Source organism: Dermacentor variabilis, chromosome 10, assembly GCF_050947875.1.
Source record: "Dermacentor variabilis isolate Ectoservices chromosome 10, ASM5094787v1, whole genome shotgun sequence".
In the NCBI taxonomy this organism is placed as follows: domain Eukaryota; kingdom Metazoa; phylum Arthropoda; class Arachnida; order Ixodida; family Ixodidae; genus Dermacentor; species Dermacentor variabilis.
The window spans coordinates 58,932,087-58,947,802 of NC_134577.1; the positions used below are offsets into that span (position 1 = coordinate 58,932,087).

Consider the following 15,716-nt stretch of genomic DNA (forward strand, 5'->3'; position numbering starts at 1 on the left):
TTAGGTGCATGCGGGGTTGATGAAATTGGGAAATTTGCTGGCGCAAGGCTGGAAGCGCAAGGCAGGGGTAATTGGGGATCGCTGCGGCAAGCCTTCGTTCAGCAGTGGATATCAAAAATAGGCCTATGATGATGTTGATGAAAAAACAATATCAGATAGTGGATGCACCGATAAACTTTACTGAATCATAAACATTACAAACTGCTTCTTCAAAGCGTTCGCCGAATAAAGAAAGATGAAGAAGGCACACTGCATGATCCTGGTTTAATTAATAAATGGCACGTTTGGTCAGGTTGGAATATAGTTTAGCCCCGCTTTTAGCCCACATATACGTCGCACGCGCCGTTTGTGCAAGGCGTATAATGATCACCGAAGGCACTTACACGTCGTCTGAAGCTGTGGCCAAAGTTTGGTGTCGCCAACCCCACCACCATCTGCCACCATCTACGATATACGCCGAAAAATAGGTTTGCTGGGCCACACCGGCATCATGCACATCCATTAATTGTAAACACGGGGGCAAGCAATGGACGCGCCATTACGTGGTCAAACATGGCGGCGCCCACGAGATCGCCGTGAAAGATGGCGTATAAATAACGCGTGTTCTCGTTTCCACCAAAATCTCATGACGTGTATTGGTCGGTTGTGGGTCCCTTAAAATGCAAATGAAGAAGGTCGGCGGTGTTGCTATTTCAGACTGGGATGATTAAAATTCAGTGGAACGAAGTAAAGCAAGAATAAAGGATAAAAAAAAGTGAAGGGAAGAGAAATGAAAAAAAAAAATCAAGAGCCAGTCAACAAGGGTGACAGGGAGTGTCCAGCCGTTCGGATTAAGAAGCACAGAGGGGCATCATCTGAAGAGGCAGTGCCATTGCATGGTTATAATCACTGTCCAGGATTATGGCTGGGCTGCACACTGGCCGCAATGATGTACGCCAAGCATTTCATTTATACAGTCCTACTGTATAGTCTACTGTATTTATACAGTCATACTGTATATATACTAAAGTCCCTGTATATATTTCACATATACAGGGACTTTAGGTACGACAAGAGAGACTACTTTCCTCAGTTGGAAAAGTGTTGGATGTCTTGTGATCACGTTTACAGTACTCACAAGACACATCGCGTTTTCACAAACGTGTCTCGCGCTTAAGATGGCTGGAAGCGTGCCTTTGAGTGTGTTCGTGTTAAGTCTGACGGCGACATGTATACATGCGGGTACGGCACATTGAGGAGGACCTTGGGTTCGCGGCGCATTACACGCACTATATCTACCTACGACTTGCGTTTATACCTTACCAATCTATCAGACGCGACGGTGATGTGCGCGACCTCTGTCAATGTCACAGGGCCACGCCTCACTTTGCAGCCCGTAAGAATCTTCGCGCAACTGGCGTTAGGATGGCTCGTAAGAAACAAAAACCTTATTTTTTCCAGAGCGCATTGGCCTTGACGGCGAGGACTGTACATGTTACGCCCTCGAGAATCAGTCATTACCGTGACGAGGCGAGACGACGAAAAGTGACCGGGGCCAGGCTATATCAGCACAGGGCCAAGGCTACCTGGAATAGGGCGGCCGCCCGCCTTCGAGCATCAACAGCTTGGTCTCCTAAATAAAGTTTATTCACTCACTCACTCGATTAGATTAGCTTTCCATAAGTGACACACGAGCATAAAATATCACAAACTTTGTCGTTGTACACAAACGTGTTCACGTTAAAACGTCTTGTGGCTGATCAAAGAGACTTGAATGTCTACATCCGCTAAAACTCTCAACGGACAAGTCAAATTAAGCAGGAAGTTCTCCTCGCATCGACATTCTTCAGATGAGGGGATCCATTGTGTCCCAGAGTATCTTCAGAGCAGCATCCGTCATTTGGCTAGGATACTGGATATCGAAACTTAGGATCATGTCGCCGCGCGTCCTGGTGTCGTCAGGTCGGCGCAGGCCCTGTCCGCGGATGCGCTTGACAGTGGTAGGCTTGACGATGTCTGTTAGCGGCACAGATATCGTGCCGTGAGTGATTGTGGGCACTTCCAGCGTTGTCCCGCGCAGAGCCTGTGAATCGGTGATGAAAAAAACAGGGGGGGGGGCACGCATTACGCTGAGTATACGGCTGAGAGTTGCGTAAGCAGGCGCTCGAAAACAAGGCGCGCAGCGCGGCGTCGCGCCCTAAGCCGACTTCCTATACAGAAATGGCGCTCCTGCAGGCCGTAGCTACTCGTAACTAGAAAAAAAAAGACGCTGTTTCCAACAAAAGGCGAAGCGTCGGCTGCGACAGCAAGTTAGTATACAGCTATATGAAGTAAGAATAGTACTTTTATCGACTGTGGACAAACTTGTAAAAACATATAGGCATACTAACTAAATCAACAAGCACGATGTCACGCACGCACAAGCAAGCATGAACGCAGCTCACTCGATGACCGCGGAAACTCGTCAAAACGCTGCGGTGAGGAAGCGCGGCAGCAGCAGCGAGCGAATTGACCCTCGCGCTGCCTCTCGTATCCACACGAACTAAGCCGCGAAAACACAGCGCACGGCCGACTCTGGTGCCGTCACAGATGGCTTTCGAGATACAGCGGCCCGGAGTAGAACGCGCCGCCTGTCCCTCCCCTCCCCCGTGGAGCCTTGCGCGCGACGGAAGACGGCGCACTTCCTCCCCGCTTTTCTCCATCGCGTGGGCGAGACTGAGCCGCAATAGCCGGCTCACCCTCGCACGCCTCCACTCGCGCATGCAGCATACGGCGCGCGGCGACGATATTATCGACCTTGGACTTTATACGGAACGCCATGGCAACGGAAAAAAACGCGCCTGGAGTGTCAATATAATTGTTATTGCAATAAAGAAAACAGCGTCCCCTCCCCGATCCCTCCCTCTTTTTTACATCTGTAATCAGTGCCGTTTCCTTGCTTTTTGCTTTCTTTTTTCTCAGCAGCCCTTGGTGTCCTTTGTATAACGAAGCGAGCACACTCACAACGAGAGAAACGTAACACGTGCCTCTTTGAAAGTGATCTTTGCGACGTAGCGGACATCCGCTCCATCCCTCTTGAACTGTGGGTGCGGCTTGTCACGTATGACGAACACGACGTCGGCGGGGATGCTGTTGGGAAGCCGGTCTCCTTCGCGGTGGAACCTGACCTTGGTGCCTTCCTTCCAGCCGGGCTTCACTTCGACCTCGAACACCTTGGCCTCCGGCTTCAACGTGTGACAGCCCGGGTCCGTCACCATCCTCGTGATTTTAATTTTCTTGATGCAACCGTTGTACACTTCCTCGAGTGACACGTACACGTCGTGATAAATCGTCGGCTCTTGGTGTCGTTCGGTTGCTCCGGACGTAGCTTCAATCAATCAATCAACCAATAAATAAATAAATAAATAAATAAATAAATAAATAAATCACTCAAGCAATCAATTTATGTGCGCAGGAACAACTGGAGGTCTACATACTGTCGCAGAGAAAAGAAATATGCTAGAAAAGCTAAAACAACTACGAGCAAGAGCTGTGGGTTAAATATAGTAGAACGAAAAGCTAAAGAAGAAAAGAACACGATAAACAGGTACATAATGAGTTACAATCCGGCAAATGCACAACTGAGAGACAGAGTACAGACACATACAATAAATAGGTCACACAATGAATCATCATCATCAGCCTGGCTATGCCCACGTACTGCAGGCCAAAGGCCTGTCCCATACTTATCCAACTACCCCGGCTATGTGCTAATTGTGGCCATGTTGTCCCTGCAAACTTCTTAATCTCATCCGCCCACCTAACTTTCTGCCGCCCCCTGCTACGCTTCCCTTCTCTTGGAATTCAATCCGTAACTCTTAATGACCATCGGTTATCTTCCCTCCTCATTGCATGTCCTGCCCATGCCCCCCCCCCCCCCATTTCTTTTTCTTGATCTCAACTAAGATGGCATTAACTCGCGTTTGTTCCCTCATCGAACCTGCTCTTTTCTCATCCCTTAACGTTACACCCATCATTCTTCTTTCAACAGCTCGTTGCGTCGTCCTCAATTTAAGCAGAACCCTTTTCGTAAGTCTCCAGGTTTCTGCCGCGTAGGTGAGTACTGGTAAGACACAGCTGTTATACACTTTTTTCCTGAGGGATAATGGCAACCTGCTGTTCATGATCTGAGAATGCCTGCCAAACGCACCCCAGCCCATTCTTATTCTTCTGATTATTCTTCTGACACAATGAATAACTGAGCTTAATTACAAGTCGAGCAGCGCCTATTCGATTAGATGGCCTATGCGGAAGGACAGAGAACCAAAACGGGAGAGTAGTCTGATTGGCTCAAAAATGTCACCGTTACAGAATTTCACAATACGGCGGAATAGCACCCCGGCCAGGTAACAAAACCGAAGCTGGTTTGTCGCGGGGTCAAGACAAATTTATATACAGTGTTTTGGGGGGGCTAGAGACACAACAAGTGCATTATCACAACGAGTGGGGACCCAGCTGGGGGACTGTAAAGGCGCAACAAGTGCCTGAGAGGCCAAGCCGCCCTACACATTGCATTGCACAGCAAAAATATTTAGGACGCTCTGACGCTTGCTAGCATTCTTCTGCGGTGTCTGAAAGGTATGGACCTTCTATATAAGGCGCCGACGATAAGGGTGCATTCTCTCGCCCAAACCACCTGCGAGGCGGGTTCCTCACCAAATATAGGCATATTGAGACACACATGCTGTCGCTCGAGACCTATGAAGGTTTACACGCTGTGTAGAAGAGTTCGGGAAGGACAGCACTCCTCTGCCCCTCGCCACCCTCTCCTTCCATGGCAACTACTGGAGAGGAGGACTGCACTCGCCTAATGCCCCTTAAACACTCCTCCTCGTTTCTCCTCTTTTTTACGCGCCCTCCTCGACTGTGGCGCCGCCTACACCGCTCGAGCGTAGCAACGGCGCCAACATGCGCTCCTCGCTACTCCGTAGATGCTTTTCGAGCGAAAATGCCGCTGAAGCACGGTGCGAGGGCCCACGTGATGCTATTAGGCCAATTGCGAGGCGGCGTCGGCCCGAGCGCGCGAGGAGGAGGCGGCACTCTTCAAAGCGTAGCGCTACTTTACGAAGCTTAAGGAGCTTTGCACTCGCCTTCCACGCCGGCGTTCGCGATGCTGGAGACAGCACCAGTGGCGTAGCTAGGTCGCCTGGCACCCGGGGCCCATGGGTCTTCTGTCACCGCCCTCCCCGGGTGTAGCCGGCGGAAAGAGGGGTTCTGCCCCACCCCCCTCTTGCTACGCCACTGGACAACACACACGTGAGGAATCTGCTCAAATGTTTTAGCGGCGAGAATTTGGAGTGGCGCCCTCTCGCGAGTGATGTCACGGCCAGGACGCCGCTCGCTACGGCTCACTCGTTGCCTTCGTGTACGCTTGGGGTATGGGTGACTCGAGCCATAGCTATTGAAGGGTATGTCGGCTTCTTTATGCTGCCGTTCCTTCTTCAAAAGCGCGTGAGTCAAGAAAGTTTGCGGCTTGGATATCGCAAGCTATGTAGCGTTGAAGGGCTCTACTAGCTGGTTAGGCAATGCATATATGCGCCGTATCTGTCCATAAATTTTGCGTAAAAAAAGAATGTCTGCAAATTCAATACGCGAAGTTGTGTACGATGCTGCGCTAAATACGTAACATTCCCTTAGTACTCAGCTATGAGAGACATTTTACGTGGAAGAAAAATCTTGGTATTTGGTGCCAACGCGTTGTCCGTGTTAGAAAGACACTGCTCTGCGAAGCTCTCATCATGATTCTTATTACTATGGTGAGTTGTTCTCGTCAAATATGGGCACTTTATTAATGCGTAAAGGAATGAGGCACGCACTACGTATGAAAAAGTTCGCTACTACTTTCACCGCTCTCTGAAACAAGCTCCCATAAAACGAATTGCTCATGGCTGCTAACACGACGGCGTGTCATGTAGATTATTTACATAGTTAATTCACAAATACCATAGTAGGAATCACTTGAAAGAAAAGTTTCGCGGTTAAGATCAAGAGCCAATTAATAGCAAGCGATGAAATGTTTCATGGTGGCCCTCAGTAGCCTTTATCGACAATATGGCCTAGACCTCAAACAACGGTAGCAACCGACTGTACTTATGGCGAGGCACGCATTGTTCGCGAAACCCATCAGTGCCGTACAAGTTTGAATTGAAACCATAAAGCAGTTTATTACAGCACCAGTTGCAATGCCTAAACTATACTCGAGTACTGCAGCGCAGCTTAGGCTGCCTAGAAAAGGAAAATTCAGGCCCCTGCTGCTTCACCATGTCTCGAGCCAGCGTTGTTTAACTCTACCATGGGAGAACTATTCGCTTCGTCAGCACATAAAAGAGAACCTCGCAAACCTTCGTGAGGAAGACACAACAAGCCTTACATATTTCACTTGATTTTTTACCCTTCACCGGGGAATTATATCTTCAATATGTCCCATACTACTAATGAATGACGGTTCGGCTTCTTTCTGGCTGCAGCCATACAGTCCAAAAGGCATATTTCACTAAAAAATTTGGGCAGAGCGGCCAGCTGTGTCAGATCGCCAAACAGATTCGTCATGTATATTCCTCAAGCAACAAACATCAGTAAATTGCTCAAGTAAGTTGAACGTGTAGCACGGTAGAGGGAATATATATTGGTACATTCCTTTTCGTATTCTGCAAACAGCTGTAAGCCTCAATTAGCTTTACTTCAAATTACCGCCATTAAACACGTGAGAAACCGCCTAATTTTGAGAAGTAGTTGAAGAAGCAAGTGGGGCTGGTAGAATGTAAACTGGAGTGTTATAGTTAAGTCCCAGTGTTACTGCCGAGCGTTTCTGTGAAGAAATGCGAAAATCCGATATTATACCATGAACTACTCGTCGTGAGCAAACCTGTTGTGGCGGATTAAAATCGAGGTGAATGTTGTAGAAGTCATACATAACCAGCGTTTGTGACATATTTGTTGCACCGCTGCAGGTATGGTATCATAACTGGATTCTTATATGCTATGTTTTTGCGGTTGTCGATCCGCGCATGAAAAAGCCGCACTTGGCTGGTCTGCGCTCGTTCGGCTGGCACTGTAGCGTTGCCTTTGAGAACTGTATTGTCGTCTAAGAAATAAGCTCTTTGCATAAATTTTCCCGAACGAAGACGTCGTAAAGATATATTTGAGACGACCGCCATAAGTATACAAGCAGATGGAACGAGAGCGCACAAACGAAAACACAGCAGAAGGCGCCTGGACACCCCCCGAACTGCAGCAGACGACAAGCGCGAATACTTGCCCTGACGTCACGCGAGGGGCGCTCGCAGCGCCCCTGTAGTTCGTTCTCGGGGCTAATAGAGCCAGGCGCGGATACAGTTATTATTTTTTTTTAATGGAGGGGGGGGGGTCTGACCAAGTCGTCAAATCCTCAAACATTTCTTGTCTCAGAGCAAAATCACTGCTGGGAAGGAGAACTTCACAAGTTTGTCACGCACCGTACGCTAGCGCTGCGCACAAAGATTTTAAGGGGTTGGGAGGGCAGGACATCCGGCCATCCCCCTCTGGATCCGTGCATGCGCGTACCATTGCCGTTGCCGAGCATATTGTGGTGGTCTTGACTCATCGTCTCCTGCAAAGATAACAGGAACAAGCTGAGCAAGGTGAACAAGCGGCGGCAGGATGAACAGACGTGTTCCAGAGGCTAGTGTTACACAATAAGTCTAACCCCACAGTCAGAAGCGACATTGTTTGTAAACTAATTTTGGAGCTATTAGTGCTTTCGCATCATCCGCGATGAGTCGAATAAACTGAAAGTGGTATGACTAAGCCCATGTACGCAGCGTTAATGGGCAACTCCAGCGATTTGTCGATGTCCACTTATCTTAGTAAAACTTTGAATGTGTGTTCTCTTTTGCACTCTGGAATTATCTGGGCCAAACTATATGACTGCAAGTCATTCAGTTTTCCTGAAGATGAATTTTAAAGATTGGTTGCGTTACCGACTTATGGCTTTCTGCTGGCCACCTTGTGTGTAAAAGCTCCCTGTGTTGTCAGGAGACATCATCAGATACGCTTCTTTGGCGTTAGCGCCACGTGTACTGCGTGTTTAAATTACGGTGGTGTAAGATCTGACGTCATCGACTCATCGCGAGCTCACACGGATCATCTACCCGTTCTGGTTTCGGTATCTCGTTTATTGGTTATTCAAAATTATTGGTGAATTTCTAAGCAAATCGAACCATCCTACCGGTGACAGGACTGTCAATACCATTTGAAAATGACAATATCCCAATACAGTTCAAAAAACGCCGGAGTTGCCCTTTAAATTGACACTAGAGAGAGAGAGAGAGAGAGAGAGAGAGAGAGAGAGAGAGAGAGAGAGAGAGAGAGAGAGAGAGAGAGAGAGAGAGCCGATTCCCTCTGCTTTTGTAATTTAGTCTTCTACAGCATAAAAAAGTACAACTCCAACTCCGCGATAAATGTTTGGTAAGCCACAAAAAGCGCAATAACAAAACACGGGTGGTCCCACACCAGCATGCCGTGACGTCATGTATTTCGACTACAGCAAGTCGGTTGCGTAAGTGGACGCGGCAAGTGGCAAGTCGGTTGCGGCGGTCGCCTCGCTGGTAGACGGCCGCGTCGCCCCCGTATCGGCCGCCACCATTATAGAAGCCGCAACACGGCAACGACTGAAGAAGTTGCGATAGCGCTCGCTTGCGTTGGAACGGAAGCCATTTTCATAATTAGCGATAGCAAAAGGGCCATGTGGATTTTTGGAAAGGGTAGGACCTCGCCGGAAGCGGCAAGGGTTTTGGCCAGTAGACGGCTAAACAGAAACAAAAAAAAAAAAAAAACCTAATTTGGACCCCCGCACACAAGCCTGCCCCTGGCAACCAGGCGGCCCACGAGTTAGCTCGAGCTCTCTACCTCCGGGCAGCTGTGCATGGAGCCGCCCGACTGCCGGAACATGGACGAGCGTCTGGAAAATTATATGGAGGTTGTCGTCAGCACGCCCACTGCGCGCTGACGTACGTCCTGCAGGATCTTTACTAAATTAACAGGGCAAGCTGGGCGAGTTGGTGATTGAACTCCGGGTTGAAGTCCGGGTTGCGCTGCCCACCCACAGGAACACCTTTACTAAAGTTTGTCCAATCCAATCCAATTGTCGAAAATTATCGGTTACGCAGGGAAGTGGCACCACCACCAGATAAGAGTCTAAACAATGGGGAGACAGTCTCATGGCGGTGCCTTCCAAGCTGGGAACTTCATAAACCTGTCTGCGCTTATCGTGTTCAGATAGGTGATAGACAAAACGATAAGTGCAAGCACTGTGGGGCGAGAGGGACCCTCGACCGCGTAACCTGGGAATGCGCTAGCTCCGCAGGGGCTCAAGCAAATATAAATTGTAGAGAGGCCTGGCAAGCCCTGTTGCGGAGCGACGACCCGTATACCTCACAGCGACAAGCCATCTGCCTGGGCCACGAAGAGTCAAGAGCTCTTTGCTTGCTTCTGATCGCGGAGGTACCGGCCCCGCTACGATGATGATGATCAAGATGATAACAAATAATGTTGTTATCATTATCACTGAGGACGACAGAAGACTAGGTGGAGCGATGAAATAACGAAATTCGCGGGCGCTAGTTGGAATCGGTTGGCGCAGGGCAGGGGTTATTGGAGGTCGCAGGGAGAGGCCTTCGTCCTGCAGTGTACATAAAACAGGCTGCTGATGATGATCATAATCATCATAATCCGCGTCTTCTAGGGCCTCGTTAATTATTTATGGTAAACATCGGCTACATTGTGTTCCAAAGGAGCCAAAGCTTGGACAAGGTGAGTTTTGGGAACTTCTACCGAGCCAACGCGGCCTAAATACGAAAGAAGAAACTCTGAAATCCGTGACGTCACAGTGACGCGCGGGCGTTGAGGATACGGCGCGACATTCAAAAACGCAAACAATGGCCTTCGTTTTGTTTTGTAATGATCAACCTACAATTTCAAAATCAAACGACAACAGGGTCTTCAAAGAACGCCTTATCCGTCCAAACTGATTTGGTGACCCCTTGACGACGACACGCGTTTATCGTTCCCCGGTGACCGCTCTTCCTCGGCTAATAAATGCTAGACGTTATCGCTCGGCGCAGCACGCGCCTGCATGTGTCGGAAGTTTGCCGAGTGTTATCGACGATTCTACCCATTGTCTGTTCTCACCGAATCTCACTGTATGCGCGACGCGAATTGTGCAGTATTTTCTGGAAGGCACGCAGGTACTGCATGCAGCCATTACGCTGGAACGTTCGACGAGTCGTGCATGAAAGCCGAAGCGCTCGGCCGCACATCAGAATTTGGACGACCGTCCACTGTACTCGCCGCTATCGCTGTGCCTCGAGTGACTTGTTTTTAAGGGCCACATGTCGCAAAAAAATCTGGTGTCGGCGTCGTCTCGCGAAAAATCGTTGCGAAGCACAACTACACCACCATTTTCGAAATGTGCGCCATCATAGGCGCCAACCAGGGGGAAGGGGGGGGGAGCTTTGGGGCCCAAACCCCCTCCGATGTTTCCGAGGGAGGGCCGAACCCCTCCCACCGCCAGGTGATGCCGAAGCCTGCGCCCCCTCCCCCACACTGTCATTACAAGAGTTCTGTTATCTATATACATCATTTGAGATTTTTTTTCAGTTGCTTCTGCTTTTTCACTTAAAATTTTATTGCGGCGGGAAGCTTACTGGATCATTGTTGGCGTGAACGTACACGGCTTTTAATTCATACTTGCGCTTTTTTCTGCAAATCCTGGCAATTGGAAGACAAGCGCTGTAGAGGCAGCAGAGGTGGCTACCTCATCCGTATTGTTTCGCGTCTACATTTTCTTTAAATTTCCACTGTGAACGCCATGCACAGATACAATACTTTTAAATATATACAAAGGACAAAGTTGATTATATTTTTTAATTAGAAGGAGGTAGCCAACCAACAATTATTATTAGTGGGAATGAAAGTGGATGAAAAAGAAAGAAACTTGCCGCAGGTGTGGAACGATCCCACATGTGCGGTGCACTTTGATTTCCATTATCATTTCCTTAATTCACTTAGTAATAATAATAATATTTGGGGTTTTACGTGCCAAAACCACTTTCTGATTATGAGGCACGCCGTAGTGGAGGACTCCGGAAATTTTGACCACCTGGGGTTCTTTAACGTGCACCTAAATCTAAGCACACGGGTGTTTTCGCATTTCGCCCCCATCGAAATGCAGCCGCCGTGGCCGGGATTCGATCCCGCGACCTCGTGCTCAGCAGCCCAACACAACTCACTTAGTAAGTACAAGTGATTTACCCTATGGTGTCATTGGTGTCTGTTGGCTTCTTATGACGGGTCCCTCGGTTAAACCCCCTTTTCTCTCTCTCTCTCTCACACACACACACACACACACACACACACACACACACACACACACACACACACACACACACACACACACACACACACACACACACACACACGCACGCACGCACGCACGCACACGCACACACACGCACGCACGCACACACACAGAGAGATGGGTGGGGTTCGAAAAGCTTGTCAGCCCCCCACCTCCCCCTTTTCACACCTTTTCAACAAAACGCCGTTTTATGCATTGGAGCACAACAGTAATTCGATCGCCCATGTATTTCTTCGCAAAGTTAGGGAATTAATATCTCGAAACTGGTGTCAACGTGCGAATTCGTTCCTTGTAGATCCGCCTTGCGAACCACATTATTTGCACTTAGGCAATTAGAAGCCTTATTAATTTGTAAATTCTAGTCAACGAGACGATCATGCGTTTAAATTCCTCGCGCAAATATCGTCCGCCTGTTTGAGCAATCCATCTCAGGAATTAGAATTGTGCTTGCTATCTGCCACGGGTGACGTTTAAAAAAATTCGTAAGCGTCTTAGCCGAAAAAAAAAAAAAAAGCCCCGCATGTTTCAACAGGCGCGGAATCACGCGTCACATAAAGCTTTCATACCGCCCTGCGTCGATAAGCCCAGCCTGTCATTTGTTTTTCATCGATGTTTAATGTCACGTGACGGTCCCTTTTATGCAGCATTCTATGCTCTCCTAATCGCGGTTGCCTATTCCTCGCTTGTTTCCCGTGCACTTGTGCTTCCGATTAAACAAGCAGGGAGCGCATTCAAAAAAGTTCGCCAAGTTTTTTCGCTCTTCTCACGAACAGGCGTCAAAAAAAATACACGACTTACTTTCTTCGGCGTCCAGTGTCTAAGCTGTGTACGAAGCTCCCGAGTCGTTCCCTCCGCCCAGATACGCGTGCGCATGCGCACACGCCGTTTCACAAACGCAAACAATGCGTCCTCTCACGTCAACGAGTTCAGCTGCTTTAAATTGGCCGTCCGTCGCTGGAACGCTCCTTCGCGCAGAGAGAACCTGCAGAACAAACGTATCAGCGCGCCGTTGTTATCAGTCGGAGTCGCGATTCCGTACACCGCGTATTCGCGCACGTTCTTCCCCAGGGGAGGGGGGGGGGAGGGGGAGTGGCGGAAGTGTTACATAGGCGCCGACTACGGGGGGGGGGGGGGGAGGCTCCGGGACCCGAGCCCCTCCCGGAGTTTTCCAGGGTGGGCTGAGCTCCCAGGCGTTGCCAAAGCCCTCTCTCCCAACTCCAACAACCCCCCCCCCCCCCGCACACACAAACAGCTAAAGTGCCATTAGCAGAGCTTTTGTCACTGGCATCATTTGAGGATTGCTTTGACTTGTGTCGACCCTTTCACTTTGAAATTTCATTACGGCTAATAGCTTACTACATTATTGTTGGCGCGGACGTGCACGGCTTTAATTCGTACTTTCGTTTTATTTTTTGCAAATCCCGACAATAGGGGGACACGCGCATTAGAAGCAATAGCGGCCTCTGCCTCATCCTCATTTTCTCACTTCGACATTTAAATTTACACTGTAAACACCATGCACATACACAGGATATTTAAATATACACAGAGGACAGAGTTTATTATATATTTGAAAGAGACCAGAGGTAGACAATTAAAAATTATTTCTATAGGTATGGGTAGCATATGCCTAGAGAATGAATACGTTGCTGTATGTTCACATCGCTTCAAATTGCTTTGTGTGCTTCTTTGACCACGAAAAAGACCTACAGACTTCAGTGACCCCTTGGGCAGAGCCCTTTATCAACGGCGTGTGAAATGCACGTGAATGGTGTGTGTCTCACTATAGCTTCTCTTTCCACTAAGCAATGCTAACGACTGAGGAAAGAAAAAACATTTCTAATAATTTACATTTATTAGGGATGGAAACATCGTCAGTAGCATGCAAAGGTCGTAAATATATACAGGGTGCCCCAATTAACTATCACGCACCAACATTTGAAAAAAGAAGAGCAATGCGTTACTCGAAGAAAACCTAGTGCATATTGTTCACAGTACAGTGGAGTAGCGGCCAGTAACTTTTTCGTTACTCAGATTTAATTAGGTAATTATAATTATGTAATTCGAGACTTCCTATCCTAATTATCGAAGTGTCAATGAGGCGTTTGTAGGCACAGCCAAGGGACATCTACACTGCGGTATTTTCAGCGACATACTAATTACGCACTAATTTTTTTCAGACTGGTAAATAAACCCCGCGAAATATAAGGAGTGCCACGTGACTGCGATCCCACCGCATCATAAAGCAGCGCCCTCGAACAGGCTCTCTCTGAGTTAGCCAGAACGAAATAAAGGGAGAAGCATTGCGATATAGTTAGTGCCTTATCTGCCGCGCCCCGGCCGATGTAGCACGTCGCGTTTGGTGTTAGTTGGAAACAAGCTGTGATAGCTGTTGTCAGCGTATATAAAGCGCACTGATGGTTTTTTTTTTTCTTTTTTCTTTTTTTTTTTGCCGCAAGCATCGGCTGTCATCAGAGATTGTGAAAACCCGAGACAAACCGTCAGCATCAAGCTAGAAACAGTGGCGGAGGACTCCACACTTGAGTCCTAGCCTACGCACGGATGTTCTATAGCATTTATGGCCTCAAACCATCATGCTATAGCGTGCGGGACGTGGCCGCCTAGGTACCAATTTCCGAGGTATCAGTTTGGAGGATTCTAAATGACGGCCTTTCGCCCGTATACCACCTTAGCCAGCATCAGTGCTTGGAATATAGGGACCCGTAGAATCGTCTACGCTTCTCGAATTGGGTCCTCACAAAATCTGATCAGTCACCGGACTCTTCGAGCAACATCGTGTGCAGAGATGAAGTCAATTTTTCGCAGAAACGCATATAGGTAAATTTGCATAATACACACTATTGGTGACACCAGTACCCGTGGTCGCTCAATGTGTGGTTCGTAACTTAGGCCGGTGCTATAATCGGTCCCATCTTCTTCAATGACACACTGAATTGGACAGCGTTACGTGGACGAAATCCCTGAGGGAGTGATGGATGAGTTTCTCAGCGAACTCCCGCTATAACGTCTTCCCCTACTGCGGCATCAGCAAGATGGGGCACCCGCACACAGCAACCGAGCACGAGACTGGCTGTATGCGACTTTTCATGCGCAATAGATTGGAAGCCACGGCCCTGTAAATTGGCCGGCTAGGTCACCTGACCTCTCTCCACTCGATTTCTTTCTTTGAGGTTATGTGAAATATCGTGCTTACATGATCGAGACGGACGTCAGATTAGTTCAAGGCAAGGATAACGGATGTATGCCGTAGAATTCCAGCGTCGGTGATCAAGAAAGCGCCTGAAGATGTGATGAAGCGGACTCAGTACTGCGTAGCTGCAAAAGGAGACCTATTCGAACACGCCCTCTATAGGCAGCAGCTGGTTTTCAACGGAGCGTGCGAATTCATAGATAATACACTCTGAAATGTGGTTTTCTTTTCTTTTTTTTGCAGACAGTTTTGCTCACTTAGAAGTGGTATATTTACTTTCTTAAATACATCGGTTCTGCCTTTTCTCTACCATTGGTCGCTTCCCGGTCTGTTTATTTCGCTTTCATTTCTTTGACACGAACCTGTTTTTGCAGCACGTATACACTTTCATGAAAAATAAAACGGTCACTTTAATCTGGCTTTGGTCCGAAGCAAGTTTCTGCTTCGCGCGCACTCTTTCGATGCGGTGCGAGCAAAGCCGGGATCTTGAAACATTCTGTGCCTATAGTATACCTTGCTTTTCGCATTTCGTGCGCGGTCAGAGTGGCGTTTCGGCAGCGTTGTCAAGGGGCTTTTGTTATCAGTGAGATCAGTTGGCCTTGAGAGACGGATAATAAGTGTGACGCAAAAATGAGAGGAAGGAATAGCTGCGAAGCCGCGGAAGCTGCTGTTGGTGCCCGTTCCGTATACCATTATCAAGGTGACGCGCTGTCTCTTCGGGTTCTACGCGCTGTCTCGAATCCGGCAACATTGATGCCTTCAGGTAGCATATGTGGGTTTATTGACCAGTTGCCTTCACCCTAAAAGATCACGTTCTCGTGACGCCTGCGGCAAAAAAGACGTTCCACGTCCGCCGCCAAGGTCTGTGAGTGGTGGCACTGGCTAACACTCCCAGGGTTCTACTAGGACACATAAATACCCAAGAAAGTGGATGGGAAAACGGCGCCGCGGTAGCTCAATTGGTAGAGCATCGCACGCGAAATGCGAAGGTTGTGGGTTCGGTTCAGTTGTTCTTTCATCCACTTTAATTTCAATGAATTTATCGTTTCTTTATTTCATTTATTAAGCACAAGTAATTTCCCCTATGTTGTC

The 15,716-nt window shown here is 48.4% G+C and overlaps 1 protein-coding gene across 2 annotated transcripts; it reads right to left on the bottom strand.

Moving 5' to 3' along the window:
- Positions 1 to 1,040: 1,040 nt before the first annotated feature.
- On the bottom strand, positions 1,041 to 12,437 carry LOC142560593 (dnaJ homolog subfamily B member 4-like). 2 transcript variants are annotated; one of them, XM_075672803.1, is made up of 4 exons: positions 12,212 to 12,437; positions 7,561 to 7,606; positions 3,006 to 3,346; positions 1,041 to 2,062 (listed from the first exon to the last, which is right to left on the bottom strand). In XM_075672803.1, the coding sequence occupies exons 1-4, from the start codon at positions 12,284 to 12,286 to the stop codon at positions 1,826 to 1,828; spliced, it is 699 nt and encodes a 232-aa protein (XP_075528918.1). In that variant the 5' UTR covers positions 12,287 to 12,437; the 3' UTR covers positions 1,041 to 1,825. The 2 variants fall into 2 exon arrangements, with proteins under 2 accessions (XP_075528918.1, XP_075528919.1); XM_075672804.1 differs by having other exon boundaries at positions 7,473 to 7,606; positions 12,212 to 12,264.
- Between the last annotated feature and the right edge of the window lie 3,279 nt (positions 12,438 to 15,716).